The 16,822-nt window shown below is 36.6% G+C and overlaps 1 protein-coding gene across 1 annotated transcript in view; it reads right to left on the bottom strand.

Annotated features, from left to right (window-relative positions):
• BRSK2 (BR serine/threonine kinase 2) overlaps nucleotides 1-16,822 on the bottom strand; it is a 453,493-nt gene that overhangs the window by 101,551 nt on the left and 335,120 nt on the right. Inside the window, exon 6 of the mRNA XM_070957404.1 lies at nucleotides 615-648. Within this exon, the coding sequence (XP_070813505.1) occupies nucleotides 615-648 (34 nt within the window). The remainder of the gene's footprint in view (nucleotides 1-614; nucleotides 649-16,822) is intronic.

Here is a 16,822-nt window from a genome sequence, read left to right as displayed (position 1 = left end):
GTGAGTTTCCTGCAAAAAAAAAAAAAAAACAACCACACACACTCAGGGCAGGCGCATCCCTCATATGTGTGATACACATAAATCATAAAGAAGAATGTAAATCTAGGTGAGAAGAGAAGTCTGGCATATATCTCCCATGTGAAAGAATGAACTGAGCATTGTAGCATGCAGCTGGGGGTTGAGGAAAGGAGAGGAGGATTAGAAGGGTTTTGATAGAGTGTCTTTTTTCAATCTGTTGGAAGCGAAATGTAACTGGTATGGCAAGCATCAAGAGAATGTTTTAAAAATGGAAATGGAAAGTGGCCAGTGGATAGAATACCTATCAAGCAGACAGGACCCCATATAAATCCTTCAAGAATGGAGTGAGCAAGACTCATATAGCAATCTTCTTGTAGCTCTAAATCACAACTCTGATGCATCAAGTTAAGATTTAGCCTTGTGAAATCTCGAGGACAGCAAGCACTGTGTAGGAAATCAACCTTGAAGCAAATCATTCTCAGTTATAAGTTTCTAGATTGAGTGGAATTTATCTAAAATGGTTAAAAGTACCAGAGATCCTTAGGAAAAGATTAACCCGAGTCCATAATTGATTTCATAACCCCACTCTAACTTACCCGGATTACTTCTGGGCAGGCGTAATGCGGCGATCTGAAAAATAAAACATGATCCAGTAAATAATTTTTTAAATAATCCTATTTTTGTTTGTATGAGTACGTGCTTTATCTGCAAAAACCACAACCGCTAAAATTTCAGAGATGGCATCAGTCATTAGTGGAAAATTAAACTCATGGTTCGGGCTCCTATTTTTGGTTCAGATATCCTGATGTTCTCTATTGGCAGCAAGGTCATGAGCTGCATGGCGTATTTGCCACCTTGTGCAGGAGTGTTATTTCATCACATCCCAGCACCTTCTGCAGGACAGCTTCTTTGCAGGGGAGTCAAGAATGCTCTTTAATATAGGCTGATAAAAGCATATTTACCTGACATGCCATCTTACGTGTCATAAATTGACGAGTGATCAATTTGTAAATTATACCTAGATATGAATATTAAGGAACAGTTGTCAGAATAGGGAAGTGTATTAACATGTATTTATTTAGGAAACTGCCAAAACATTTTTTTTCCTGGCGGTTTTAATTTATATATCTATCTTGTTACATATTTTTATATGTTTATTTAATTTGTAGTAATATAATGGCCAAGGCTTGACTGATAAACATGATTGCCAAAATCCATTAACATTTAACTAGCAGCAGTTGAACGGATTGCCATCAATCATTCAAATAACTACCACCGTTCAAAATATAGCAACTGGGAGGGAATCTTTTCTGTAACCAGAGGTAAATTTTTAGGGTGGATTGTTTTGTTCACTCCAAGAACTGTTGGGAATTTTAGAGACATCGTACAGGTAGTCCTTGAATTATGACCAAAATTGGAAGCATAATTTTTATTGCTAAGCAAGGCAGTAGTTATGGAGTCATGCCCAATTTTATGTCTTTATATGCTACGGCTGTTAAGCGAATCACTCCAGTTGTTAAGTGAATCATGAAACCATTAAGCAAATTTGGCTTCTTCCATTGATTTTGCTTGTTGGAAGCTGACTGGGAAAATCACAAATGGTGATCACATCAGTGGTGGGTTCCTCCCGGTTCGGCCCGGTTTGGCCGAGCCGGTAGTGGTGACGATATGATGTCACTGAACCAATTCTATTCCTTCAGGAGCTGAACCTTCCCGCCCACCTCCACGTTAATACTACCTTTTATTTCATCATTTTCAGCCCAGCTGATAGGTGCAGCAGAGTGGATTGCTGCACCTCAGCTGGGCAGATTCATAACGCACTTGCGCACGGCGATCACATGTGAAGCACGTGCACGGAGAAGCGATTGCGCGCAAAGCGCGTCCACAAAGACAACCGGTAGTAAAGCCAGTTAGAACCCACCCCTGGATCACATGACCCTAGGACGCTACAATGGTCATAAATACAGGCCAGTTGCCAGTTGCCCAAATTTTGATTATGTGACTCTGAGGGTTCTGTGATGGTTGTAAATGTGAGCACCTGTTATAAATCATTTTTTTCAGGACTGCTGTACCTTCGAATGGTCACTAAATAGTTGTAAGTTGAAGACTGTGTATAACATGAGTCTGTGATTTGTGCTGCCAAATGTCAGCCCTTTTAAAAAAAAATTGTGACCTTGGATTTCATTAAATATATATAAAAATCACACCTTCATTTTTTAAAAAAAAATTATCTGAGCTCTTACTTTTGAAGGAAAAGCAATTGAAAATTCCTTAGGTCAAGACCCTATAGAACAAACATTATCTTTTTTTGTTTCACAAGATTTCCTGAAATCAAAAGGAATTACAAATAGTTCTGTGTGGAAAACTTGAAAATCTGCCCAAGTCTTTCTGATAAAAGTCAGAGGATCAAGCCAGCCCTATGCTATAATTTATACTTTCAAGATTTGCTCTCTTTCCTCAGTCTGCACCAGTGGTGGGTTGGGTCCTGGTTCAGTCCGGTTCTATAGAACCAGTAGTAAAACCGATGGGAGGCTCTGCCCACCCGCCATGGCATCATCATGGGTGATCTGCGCATGAGCTGAAGCGTGTGTGCTCCCACTGCGAACCGGTAGTAAACGTAAGTGGAACCCACCCCTGGTCTGCACATATTGCTATTGAGAAAATGTCCAAGCATTCTATCGAACAATGACTAACAAATAGAGTTAGTAAAGAACACATTGTCCAGAAATGTAACAATATTTTCATTAAAAGGTAAGTACAGATGTAACATAGCAACTCTCTTAAGCTCTCTTTATAACGAGACCCAATCATCCTTTGACATCATCACAACCTACTGCAAAACAGGTCCTAACTTGCCCAGTTTTAGATTGTGGCATTGGACATGGAAAAACACGGGCCAACGATTTTCAGCCAATTTTCTACTTCCCTTCCCTTCCGTTCTCACATAGTTTTATTTTGCATCCTTAAACATGTTATCATTGGTGACCAAGAAGGGAAAGTCTCAAAATCTTTTCCAAAGAGAATATAATGTGTTTCTGTAATTCCTTACTTACTATTTTTCATATAATACTTTAAATATACATATTGTGATCAAAGAATAAATCCATCTTTTTTTTCTGGATTCAATAAAGAGAAGATCAATTGAAAAAGTTATGTTTTTCACTGACTTGCTTGCTCAATAGTTATATATATATTTCCTGTAGTTACCAGTTATATAGAATTAACAACTTGTACAGCTGCTCATCTATCAGAAGAAATCATGGATAGTAATGTTAAGGGACAAGATTACTGGAATACCTTCTTCCTCTTTTCTCTAATGAGTTATTAGAGTTTCTTGATCAGGTTACACATATGAGGTACAGTGGTTAGCTGCTATTGTAAACTTGCTGACTTTGCAAAATTGATTCAGCTTATTCATATCCTTGACTTTACCAATAGCTTTTCTTGTTTTGTTTCAAAGAGTTTCCCTATTCTTATCAGCAACAGTTTTTCTCTCAGGCCCTTCCTAGATACCAGCTACCCCTTCACTTTTGTTGCTTTGGTAATCTGTTCCCATCCTTTTTATCCCATTATATCTGCCTAGACATCCCAAATCCACCTACAGGTCTTGGGTTTATTTCATATCACCTCATTGGTTATTATCTGTTCATTCAGAAACTCTGCCATCCCTTAGGCTAAACAATTTATTCATAGAGAAGCAAATGCACCCTTACTGTATATATTATTAAGAGCACAAACGTGAGGATGCAGCGTACATACGTATCTAGAACTAAATCACATCAAACTTAGGGGATTTACATTTTATATTTGCCAAGCTATTTATTTTCAGGAAAGTTCCTCTACACGGCGCCTCAAAATAATAATGAAAAATTGTACAAAGCAGTTTGTCAACAAGATCCAATCTACTGTCTGCTGCTGAACTCCCTGTCTAGGAACTAACTGGAACAGTTCTATGAACTACAATATTATGCAACCAAGGAACAACAACAAAAGCATCCTAGAAACTATTGGACTTTTTCCAATGACAATGATACTCTAGGCCAGGGGTGTCCAACTGGCGGCCCGTGGGCCGGATGCACCACATGCAGGCCATGCCCACCCCAGCTCTGCAAAGGCAAAAAACATCATGAGACATCACATGATGTCACGTGAAATGCTCGAATTTGACACCAGTGCTCTAGGCCAAAACTAGACATGACACAGGAGATTCATAAAACAAATCAACCCATTAAAAAAAAATCAAAGCACAAATTGCATACACACACACATCTATCTAAATATATTCTAACTAGAGAAAAATATAGATGTGCTTTTTGAGAAATTTAGCTATTGGGGAAAATGCTATTGGGGAAAAGATTTTAAATAAAGCTATACCCAAAGCTCAAGTTCAAATTATAATTCCTCAAGATGATTGGCGTATAACTTAGGGGTGCACAAAATATTTCAAGGTTAAAATGTTTTGATCCCCAAATGACCTATTCTAAGAGGGAGTATTGTAGAGTTCCAATGAGTTATTCAGACTTACGGAAGTAGGGTAATCCTAGAACTGACTGTTTTAATCTGTCTTTTGCATTGGGGGTATAGATGTTGTGATGTTGAATATTTTTGATCATGCATGCATGCATCCATTTGTATGTAGGAAGAACTGGATCTTACACATGGTTTCAATGTCTCTCATGTTCAAAACAATGGTATATATGCATAAAAACATAACCAGTGCCCTGCTAGAACCCCTAGCTCCGTGATGGCGAACCTATGGCATAGGTGCACAACAGCCGTCACCCATTGCTCTTCTGGGTTCCAGCATGCATATGCGTGCCAGCCAGTCTTCATATGCATGGGAGCACTGGAAACCAGAAGAGCAGTTCCCTGGTGCTCATACATGCACCAGGAAGCTGAGCTTCTGGTTTCTGGTGTGTGCATACCAGCTGGTCTTCATGTGCTCGTGTGTGCCAGAAACTGGAAGACCAGGTGACCCATGTGCATGCGCATGCCGGAAACAGGAAGCTTAGCTTCCTGATGCGTGCATGCGCACCAGGGAACTGCTCTTCTGGTTTCCGGCGCTCCCACATGTGTGCACCAGGGAGCTGCTCTTCCAGTTTCTGGTGCTCCCATGCACATGTGTGCGCTCCCATTTTGGCATTCAGTGTTGAAAAGGTTCACCAACACTGCCTAGCCTATCTACTCCAGCAGTTTGTTCTCATAGTGGCCAACCAACTGCACAAGGAAGTCTACTATTCTTCCAACAGATGGTCTACAGAAATAGTCACATTCCATCAAAGCTAATAGCCATTGATCCCTGTAATTTTCATGAAGTCCAACACTTTTTTAAAGCTAGTCATACTGGTAGCCAGCACCACATCTCATGGTAATGAATTCCAAAGTTTAATTATGAGTTATGTAAAAAAATTGTTTTGTGATCTTACGTTGTTTGTAAAATGTAAGATTTTTACATGTTTGTACAAACAAAAACGATAGTTCTATGTAACAATAGTATGCTACTACTCATCATATCGACCCAAAATAAATCATATACTTGGCCTCAGCTCCACTAAACTAGAATTGTATTGTGAGTAGATTTTTGCTCTAGAGACTTTCCGTGCTGGGCTCTGAAACCCAGTAATGTTGAACTAAGGATGTGAACTCAATCATTTGATTTTCTGATATTTAAAATATCAACCCTATCAATAGGCAAAATAAAGAAAATAATTTATATTTTAACATACTAGTTCAAAGCACTAAAACAATGTATGCTGTGGATAATATTTTACAAAAGACCGAGAAGAAAAAAAGGTAAACTAATTTAACTACTCAACAGCTACACTTCAACTGTTGTGATAGCAGCATAAGCTTTGGCAATTCAGAGCAGCTATTGAACTCCAGCTTTAATTTGGCTACTTAGTTCTAAATGACATTTTTAGTCCATTCAGAATAATAGAGTTGGAAGGGACCTTGGAGGTCTTCTAGTCCAATCCCCTGCTCAAGCAGGAAACCCTATTCCATTTCAGACAAATGATTGTTCAATCTCTTCTTAAAAACCTCCAGTTTTGGAGCACCCATAACTTCTGGAGGCAAGTTGTTCCACTGAGTAATTGTTTTGTCAGGAAATTTCTCCTTAGTTCTAGGTTGATTCTCCCCTATTAGTTTCTATGTATTGTTTTTTAACCTGCCTTCAGGTACTGAAAAGTCATTTCTATACTGACAGTCACTAAGCAGAGGAAAATCCAACAACAAGCAGTAATAATGGTTGTTATCACTAATTATTTAACAAGCATGCATCCAAGGAATGTGGTCCCTTCCTCATTCCTCAAGCCGTCTCATCTTTTCTGCTATATCTCTAGGGATATTATGTGGGATGTCTTCAAAAATGGGATCACTCAGCAAGACCAAGAAGCAATTTTTACAAGTGGGCTCAACTCAGGTATGGCAAGAGATATGAGAATTAAGTAAACTTCTTTGAAGGGGAAATAGCCTAATTTGATTCCCAAACTCTAGGGACTCCAAAATGCTATTATGAAGTATAATGATTTGAAAACATGGTCTCATTCTATCAGTCTAAGGATAGAATTACATGCCAGACACTGTCGAACGAAGCAACTGGTACAGCACATTTTTGTGGAAAATTGGTAGAGAGGGGATGGATTAAGCATCCTTCTGTTTAGACTATTTTCTATGCAAAGTCTGCCTTCCCAGTTCCCATGTACACAGAAAGAATTTAAGAAATCACAGTGATACTAGCTGGTCTTAGAGATAAAAGGCTCAGTCACAACTAATAAACTATTATGTCATAAGGGAAAATGCATTTTAGATTTGGTTTACACATTATAATATGCTCCCCGTGTGATTACTTCAAGGAGCTTAGGTGCTGAACCAACATTCCTAAGCATGAAGCTTAATTGACCTGGAAAAATTTGCTTTCCTACAAGAATTGAGGCACTTACAGGCCAACTGTGCAGAGGAATTAAATCAAGCAGAGTGAATCTGTTTAGCACTTCTGCAACATTAATTGCTGACTGCAAGCTATGCCTGTCAGATATGTGAGACTGAACTCACTACTTCTGGAACCAGAAAAAGGTAAAAGTTGCCTCAAGTCAGATTCAATTTCTGATGAACATATGGTCATCTCCATATAGTTGTCTTCACAACAGCAGAGAAGTTGATTGCCCATTGTCCTTTTCCAGGATGTCTTTCTGACTTTCCAGTTTAGCCTCCAGCCTTGGGATTTCCTACTGATCTCATATCCAAGTCCTAATCAATCTGACCCTGCTTAGCTTTTACAAGATCAAGGTTGGCTAAGTGCTACCATCTGCTATAGGAGTTCTTTAAAACATGTTAATTTTCCTACTCATGCAAACACTACTCTATAAATTCAAACCTTCATTGCTCAGTTCTCTTTTCCAACACTTAATAGTGTAATTTATGTAAACTACTGCTATACTTCTGCAGCGTAACTTTTTATGCAACCAAAATCTTCCTTTTTCTTTTACATTTTAACAACTACTTTGTAAGAAAGCACTTTAAAATTACTTTATTTTTGTTTTGTTTATAACAACCTCCAAAACCACAGTGTCCCATGTAGGTTTATGCAGAACAATTAGCAAGTGAACTGTTTTGGGCATTCCATTTTAAAAACAAAATATTTTTTCAAGAGTTTATTTTGAGAATGAAACTAAAATTGCTCTGCGGACATCCACAACATAGTGCCTCTGTTTAGAGCTCCTTGGGTGCTCCTTGTTGTGGTTTAATTGGAGTATTATTTTGGATCTTGCCAGTGGGCTTTGTGTGTGTGTGTGTGTGTGTGTGTGTGTGTGTGTGTGTGTGTGTGTGTGTGTAAATTGTCCTGTTGTTATTAGCTTGGGTTAAATGGAATGATATATGGGGCAGAATTTTGAAGCAATGAGCCATGGTGGCGCAATGGTTAGAATGCAGTATTGCAGGCTAATTCTGCTGACTGCCAGCAGTTTGATCCTGACCAGCTCAAGGTTGACTCAGCCTTCCACCCTTCTGAGGTCGGTAAAACGAGGATCCAGATTGTTGGGAGCAATATGCTGACTCTGTAAATTGCACAGTAAAGCACTGTGAAGCTGTATAGAAGTCTAAGTGCTGTTGTTGGCATTTAAGTAGCATAGGGCTGAATGAAGAGCTATAAAAATGAATAAAATGACTATAAATGAATATAATGAAAATAAAGTGAAAGACTACTGCATCAAGACAGTTGTGAAGGATCAGAGACTGGGTTGGCCTTTATACTGGTCTTATAATTTGCTAGAGTTGATGACTATGTAGGCATCAGACTTCCAATGAGGCCACCCTTCCATTTAAGTTCAAGTATTTTAGATGCTGCCTTTTAGCCTTAGATGTACTACAAGGTAATGGAATGTATGGTTGGAGGAAAAGAGGGAGAAAAGGGGATTCTCGTTTCTATCCTCTCTGGTATAGTCCAGATAACAACTTGGCAATAGTTGCCAGGCATTCAGAACATTTGGACACAGCTCTTAGGCGTATCGGCCCGAAGGCTCTGAAACAGAATTGTCAGCATGGCTAGATAAGGTTGGAGCCCCTTCAAATTGTTCATTGCCTCCTAGCAACCCATTGCAGTTAATTCCTATGCTTTTCCCTCCTTGCTTCCCTCTATTTTTTTGCCTTGAACCTGACTGATTGTTGGTTTATTGACATAACTGACATCTCAACTCCTAGCCTGGTGTTTTTTTTTTAAAGCAAAGAATCAATGATATGCAAAGGAACACCTCCAGTGATCTTTACCAAATCTGCCGACATCCCTCATAAATAAATATGATAGCCTTAACAATTTTTTTAAAAAAAAATTCTCGCAAGAATAAGGACATAAGAAGCACATCAAGAAGAGTGCCTTGGGAGAGTCGCATCTGGAGAACATCAGATGAGAGAAATCTGATGGACTGATCACTAGGAGTGATCTAGAGAACTGAAACTGTAGTAATTGAGAATAATTGCTTTTTCTTCTTTCTTGTTAGGTAATTTAGGTAGTTTTCATCAATTAGTTTACTTTGTTTTTCTACAACACACTTCCTACTATTTAGTAACTGCTTCTGATCCACAGAAATACACACACAAAGAGACCGAATAATACCAGAAAGATGTAACTTATCTAACTATAAGTGATTTGGAAACTGACCTCCTCCTATTTTGAGTGATGATGTGGTGGCAAACTTACAAAAACACTCCCCCCTCTCTCCCGTCTCCCCCTCTCACACACACAAAAGTAGGACAAAGGTACATACAAAAGTAGGAAACCCAGGGCAACAACCACAACAACATATTTTGCTGGGTTTCAAACTAAAACTCTTTAGTTTATGAAGCAAGAGGATTAATCAGGTGGGAAAGCTATTGTTGTTGTTATCATTAGATTATGGACTAGACTAGAGTAAGGCATTCACTCAGTTGAAGGGATGTTCCTGCCTCTGTGAAGTAGCTAATGAATCCTGGGGCTAGCCTGCAACAAATTAAAGCACGTTATGTGGAACAGTTTCTCTCAAGACAATATAACATGGAAAAGTGTACTTTTGAAGTGGAGTAAATCCCTGAAGTTGTTTTAATGGTGAGAGGGAAATTAACAGAGGGTGGCATTGTCTGTTTCTGTTCACCAGAAACAGTTGCTGGTCTGTTTTGGCAATTGAGCAGGATACATCCAAAATTATTGCAGAGATTTATTAGGATTGCTCTGACTAATTATGTTTGCTCCTGATAAAGGACTGGAGCAGATATACTCTTATAAATCAGCTCCTATCAATCACCATCATCAAACAAAACAAAACAAAAAACAAAACAAAAACCTCTCTAATTCAGTGCTTCTCAATCTTGGCAACTTTAAGGTATGTGGACTTCAATTCCAAGAATTCCTCAAACAACATGCAGGCTGGAGAATTCTGGGAGTTGAAGGCCATTAATCTTGAAGCTGTCAAGGTTGAAAAACACTGTTCTAATGACACTGGTCTACAAGGAGAAAGCCTTGGAAATGAAAGTAGCTAAATTTTACCAGAATTGGGTCACTAATAAAGGAAAATTAAGTCCTGAGTATTAATTGGCTCCAGTTTCCAAGATACAGCCTCAGGTCAAAATTGCATCAAAATAATTCAAAATTACAAGGGGGATGTGCGATTATGCTCTATAACTTTTCTGAAAATGTGCTATAGCAATGGTAATGGTGCCACATCAATCATTATAAATTTATCTTTCTATTGATACCAATAACATAACTTTCCATTCATTTATTGGTTTTTCATGTAACATTTCTATGCTTTTTGCGTGAAAAACTGACAAGCTCTAAATGGCTTTTATATCATTGATTCCAAAGGAAAACCGGGATCTTAGTCAACTAAAAAATTATAGACCAATATCTCTTTTAAACACTGATTATAAGATCTTTGCAAAAATATTAGCGAATAGACTAATGCAGGTTATGCAACAAATGATTCATAATGACCAATCAGGATTTATAAGTGGAAGGCAAATGAAATACAATGTAAGACAAATTGTAAATTTATTGGAATATTTGGAAAGAAATAATCACGTCCCTGCAGCGCTGATCTTTTTGGATGCCGAGAAGGCATTTGTTCAATTGAATTGGGAATTTTTATTGAAAACAATAGAGAAGATGGAATTTCGGGATTATTTTTTACAATCTATTAGGGCAATATACCAGAAACAAACAGCACAAATAATAATCAATGGTATCTTAACAGAAACTTTCAAAATTGAAAAGGAACAAGACAGGGATGTCCCTTGTCACCATTATTGTTTGTTTTAACTTTGGAAATATTACTGATTAAAATACAAGAATCAAATAAAATAAAGGGAATCAAAATAAGACATCAAGATTATAGGTTAAGAGCGTTTGCAGATGACTTGCTTATTACACTAAGCCAACCAGATCAATCGGTTATAGATTTAACGGATATAATAATGCAATATGGACAAGTGTCTGGATTTAAGATAAATAAGCAAAAGACATAGATAATAACAAAAAATATGAACACAAAACAAAAAGAAAGATTAGAAAGATTAACAGGATTCAAAATAGTAAAAAAGGTCAAATATCTGGGGGTATATATTACAGCTTCAAATGTGAAATTATATAAAAATAATTATGAATTTCTATGGCAACAAGTACAAAGAGAGATGGAAAGTTGGAGAAAACTACAGTTGTCGTTGTTGGGAAGAATTGCAGCAGTGAAAATGAATGTTTTACCAAAATTTTTATTTCTGTTTCAAATGATACCAATACTTAAGAAAGATGCAAACTTGAACGAATGGCAGAAAGGTATTAATAAGTTTATTTGGGCAGGGAAAAAAACGAGAGTTAAGCTTAAGATAATGCAGGATATACGTGAAAGAGGAGGTCTTAAAATGCCTAATCTGAGATTATATTGTGATGCAGTTGTCTTATCAATAATTAGTGACTGGTTTAACTTAACGGAAGAAAGAATATTGAATATTGAGGGATATGATTTATTATATGGATGGCATGTGTATTTATTCTATGATAAAAAGATGGATAAGGTCTTTAAGACTCACATATTAAGGAACGCCTTGTTGCGAGTCTGGAAAAAATATCAACATAAGATAAATTATAAAATACCTATATGGGCAATACCCAGGCATGCGATAGAAAGTATAAGTGTGGAACAAAAACAAGATGTGATTACATATAAAGAGCTTCTTAAAATGGAAGGGAACATAATGCAGTTAAAACCATTAAATGTATTAAAAGAAGAAAAGATAGTACAGACTTGGTTACAGTTTGGACAGTTACAAGCTAGATGGAAAGAAGATCAGAAAATTGGTATAATGAAAACTGATGAAAATTTGGTAAAACAAATTAGAGATCAAAGTCAATCGCATATAAAAAGGTTATATAATGCACTGATAGAAATAGACTCAGAAACGGAACTGGTTAAGGATTGTATGATAAAATGGGCACAAAATTTTCAGGAACCAATAATGATGGAAACTTGGGAAAAAATATGGGTTAGAAATGTAAAATTTACACAAGCACAAAACTTAAGAGAGAATTTTTATAAAATGTACTATAGATGGCATTTAGATCCTAAAAAGTTAGCATATATGTATCCGAATCAACAACCTAAGTGTTGGAGATGTGACTGTGAAGATGCAACTTATTATCATATATGGTGGACATGTAAAAAAGTTAAAGCTTTTTGGATTAAAATATGGTGGATTGCTCAGAAGATTTTTAAGAAAAATATAAGTTTTACTCCACAGTTATTCTTGTTGGGTATTATTAGAGACTGTACTGTTAGAGAAACTAAATTGATGTTAAATTTAATAATGGCAGCAAGACTTTTGGTGGCGCAATATTGGAAGAAGGAAAACCTACTACCATAGAAGAATGGACATTAAAAGTATCCAATTTAGCGGAAATGGCAAAAATTTCTGCATATTTGAAAGATCAATCACAAGAAAGTTATATTTTGGAATGGAGAAGCTGGATTGACTACATACAAAGTAAATATGGGACTAAAAAGTTTCAAATAGCATACGAATGAATACAAGTATTTAAGAAGATGTGTTATCATTTAGTTATGCAAAAAGGGAGTTAAAGTATGAAAGGGTGGAAAAAGTGTTTATAGACAGTTAGCATATGTTTGCCTAAGATTGTTAGATGAAATACCCTTTACTCTGCTCTGGGAAGTGGGTGGGGAGGAGGGAGGAGGGAGAGGTAATGGGGGGGGGATGCTAGGGTTTAATTTTGTGTAAAATGTAAAATAAAACTGTTTTTTTAAAAAAACTGACAAGCTCTAACATCAGATTAAACAACAAGGTTCCATCTTTATTCAGTATCTAAAAAGTCACTTTTTGACTTTTCTCTTGTGAACTGCAGTAGGATCATCCCTGGGGAGATTCCTGCAGTAATTGGCAAGCATGGATGGAGTCCATTTCCCTTGGTATCTTTTCTCCATGCCTGCAATATTCTGCTGGAATCACTCCCCATATTCATCACTCATTGCCCCACAGTTCAAAGGGAAATAGTCTAAATGCGAGTGGAAGAAGTGAATTTTCAGTGACGTGTTTGCACCAAGTGCGTTATAGGACCTAAACAATTTTTCCACGTGTTTTTCATAGTCATCTGCCTTGCTGTTCTCAAAGTGAAGATACATTTATACACTTCCATGTGGTACATTTTCATTGTTCTACTGTACTTCGTCAAGAAGTCATGAGGCATTATGATCATTAGACACCTCCATCCCTTGTAGGCAAATATACCTGTGTATAAATCTTTATTGTGAAATATCTTGATCCAACCAGCACCTTTATCACCTTGTTCATCATCACCTGTTTTTTAATTCATCTAATCAAAATATGTAAAATTAACACATTTTATCATGGAGATTGATAATTTCCCAAAATTTGTAGACCCGTGTAACTGATATTCTTTCCACATATATGTAGTTTCATGGTGTAAAGATCCCCGACCAGGGAGATTATTCTAAAAGGCTTATTTAAACTCTTAACTTTATGTAAAGTTAAAGCTCTCTTAACAACCCACATCAGGTACAGCGTACAAAGATTTAGAGCAGCGATTTCTGTAATTCACGAAGTCTATTTTTCTATATTATGGTAAAAGAATGGAAGCAACTGTAACTATGTGAAATAAACAACTAAATATATAAAGATAAGGAAAGCTAATTTCCAAGAGAGTAACTGAAACAACGAGGAAGCAAAGAAAGCTCTCTCTTTTTATAATTTGCAGTGATTTCATTATTGAAAGGAAATTGGTATCCCTTCAATCAATTGACAAGGGGCGCAACTTTTTAGGAAATCTGCTACATAAGAGAGTTTGTGCATCTAATGTATCAAATATTCATGAATTTGCTTTTCCTTCTCTAACTGAATTGATAGGAGCCCTCACAGTAAATCTGCATAATGCTAATTTTTCTTGGTTTTCAACTCATGGTTTTCCCATGAAATTGAATCTTTGTAAATTTCCAAGAAATCCAAATCAGCCAGAAAGTTAACTAATTTTCTCTTAAAACACTTAAACATATCAGCTATAATTTATTTTCTCTTTTTTCTCTTTTTATCCTTTGTTTCCCATACATGCTTACCTCTCTGCCATAGAACTCAATATTTCCCTTTATGCTAAAAGGTGAAAGATTTATACAAGCTGAAGAAAAATCAGTTTCTGCAGCAGATTCTTCTTTCAAATGTTACAGTGTACTGAATTTTGTATGAAAAGGTCAGTTAATTTTATGCTTGTAATATCAATATTCTAAATTGTAACTAATATCGATAGAATATATCTTTTCACTGTTGCCAATACCCCAAATTATCAAAACAATAGCATGTTAATAGCTCTAATTAACACTGTACAGATATAATTGTCCTGAAACAATATAATGTATTGTATTACAATTTATAACAATACAATAAAAAGGGGCAAAAAAAACCCCTTCCTCATATGCTAAGGCTTCAGAAGATCAATTCGACATAATTAAATAATAAAAGACAACTGGATTTTCTTTTCTTTTTTTCTTTGAAAACATTTTGCTTCTTATCTAAGAAGCTTCTTCAGTTCTAACTCCCCTATGTCTAGTTCAGCATACAATCAAATGAGCACACCATTTAAACGAACCTAGTATTTTATTATCAATCAAATTCATACATATGGATGTTGTGTGTGCATACATGTGGACTCCTGTTTTATAAACAAGTAGAGTTAAGCATAGATAATAGCCTTCACATGAGAAACAGAGAGAAAAATATATGCCACGTTCACAGAGTAAACTAAATAAGCAAAGTTTTTATACTTTGCCATCAGAAAGATGGAGATGAACATCCAGAAGAGAGAAGTCAAACTGATTGTAAAAGCATGTCCACACTATATTTTTTATGAGAAGTTAATAAAGCTAATAATGGTCTGTCTGCTATTAAACCCAGTGAGGCTATTAAACCTCAAGAGCTATGATAGTTAAGCCAAGCAACATTATTAAAGGACACATTTGTCAATTCAACAATGGTTTGTCCGGCATTACTCCACAGATGTTGTGAGCCATGCTGTCCAACCATCAGTGATAAACTATGATTCTTTGATACATAAAATGGAAAGACACTTTATGCTTTAATCTTTGCTTCAAGCAGTAAAATGTCATGAACCAACCTCACATAGATGTGAACTTGTTAAATTTATGAGTTTTTTTTTAAAAAAAACTATTTAATTCCTAATATGGAAGGGAGGGAGAATTAATAATTAAAGACCCTTCAAAGCAATGGTGGAATTTAATTTTTTTTACTACCGGTTCTGTGGGTGTGGCTTGATGGCGTGGCAGGGAAAGGATACTGCAAAATCTCCATTCCCACCCCACTCCAGGGGAAGGATACTGCAAAATCCCCATTCCCACCCCACTCCAGGGGTAGGATACTGCAAAATCCCCATTCCCACCCCACTCCTGGGGGAGGGATATTGCAAAATTTACATTCCCACCCCAGTCTGGGACCAGCCAGAGCTAGTATTTGCTGGTTCTCCGAACTACTCGAAATTTCCGCTACCAGTTCTCCAGAACCTGTCAGAACCTGCTGAATTTCACCCCTGCTTCAAGGTTATCTTAGGTAGTACTGAATATAATATTCTTGATGATATTCTGGAATGGGCAGCCTATAGCAGATAGCCTCTTACTGAGACCCCCATTCCCCATAAATTGCATCAACAAATATTGGCAGTAATCTACAAACTGGTAATTTCCTCTTGTATGCCAGTATAAACAAACAGGCAACAGGAATGTAAATCCTTTCTTAGGCTTTACCGAAAGCCATTTTAAAATCTATATCCATTGCAGCCCAAACCAGTAGAACTTTGCCGATCCCTGTTTTAAAACCTGATAATCTTTACATATTAAGAGAAGGAACAGGGTGGATAAAAATCAATGATTTTTTTAAAGAATCAAAAAAATCAGTTTTTTTGATTTAAATCGGATTTTTTTGATTTTTATCGAATTTATTTTAATAAAAAACTTTTGGGGTAAAAATCTATTGTAAGATAGTTTTCTATTTAAGATACATAAATAATTTAGTTTATTCAGCATGAAATGGAGCTTAGTTATGTAGCATGAGGCTGTATATTCTGCAACACTGGGACTATCGGTGAGTCAACAGTGGGTCAAAGGAGTAGCAGAGATGACAGTTGCTCTTTAAAAATTATGATTTAAATCGAGTTGATTTAAATCAAGCATTTTTACTAATGATTTAAATCATGATTTAAATTGTGATTTAAATCAACTCGATTTAAAGCAAATCCACCCTGAGAAGGAACAGCCCATTATTAGAATAGGGGTTCTAGTAAACTAAACGTGCACTAAAACAGAGTCTGTTAACAGAAGAGTAAATTCTCTTAGGACCCTGGATTTCCCCTTGTAATAAACCAGGGGGCTTTAGCTAGCAACAGAAACCATCATAAACGTATCTTGGACAAATGGAAGTGCCTTCTCAGAATTAAATTGCCTTGATTTTTCTTTGCCTGGCAGGCAAGTGAGATAATGAAGAAATCTGAACCAATAAAAGCTGCATTATTTCAATTCCCCAGTTCCATTTACTCTCTGCTATTTGCTCATGGTTGTCCTTGGAGTTGGAAGAAAGGCAAGACCTGCCAAATTATCCCTATGCTTCAGAAAATAATTTTCCAGTTTGCTAATGCGGTCTCTACCTCCCAACCAACCTTAAATATAGAAGATTAAAGCTTTTGTCATATTTGTTTGTAGACAGGATCTTTTATAACTTTTATAACCCTTCCCCCTTCTCAGAAAAATGAGAG

The sequence above is a fragment of the Pituophis catenifer genome, unplaced genomic scaffold (genome assembly GCF_029215685.1).
Source record: "Pituophis catenifer annectens isolate HBS135680 unplaced genomic scaffold, rPitCat1.0.hap2 SCAF_1, whole genome shotgun sequence".
Lineage (NCBI taxonomy): Eukaryota > Metazoa > Chordata > Lepidosauria > Squamata > Colubridae > Pituophis > Pituophis catenifer.
The sequence above is the reverse complement of the archived record's forward strand: the minus strand, read 5'-3'. Positions and strand labels throughout refer to the sequence as shown.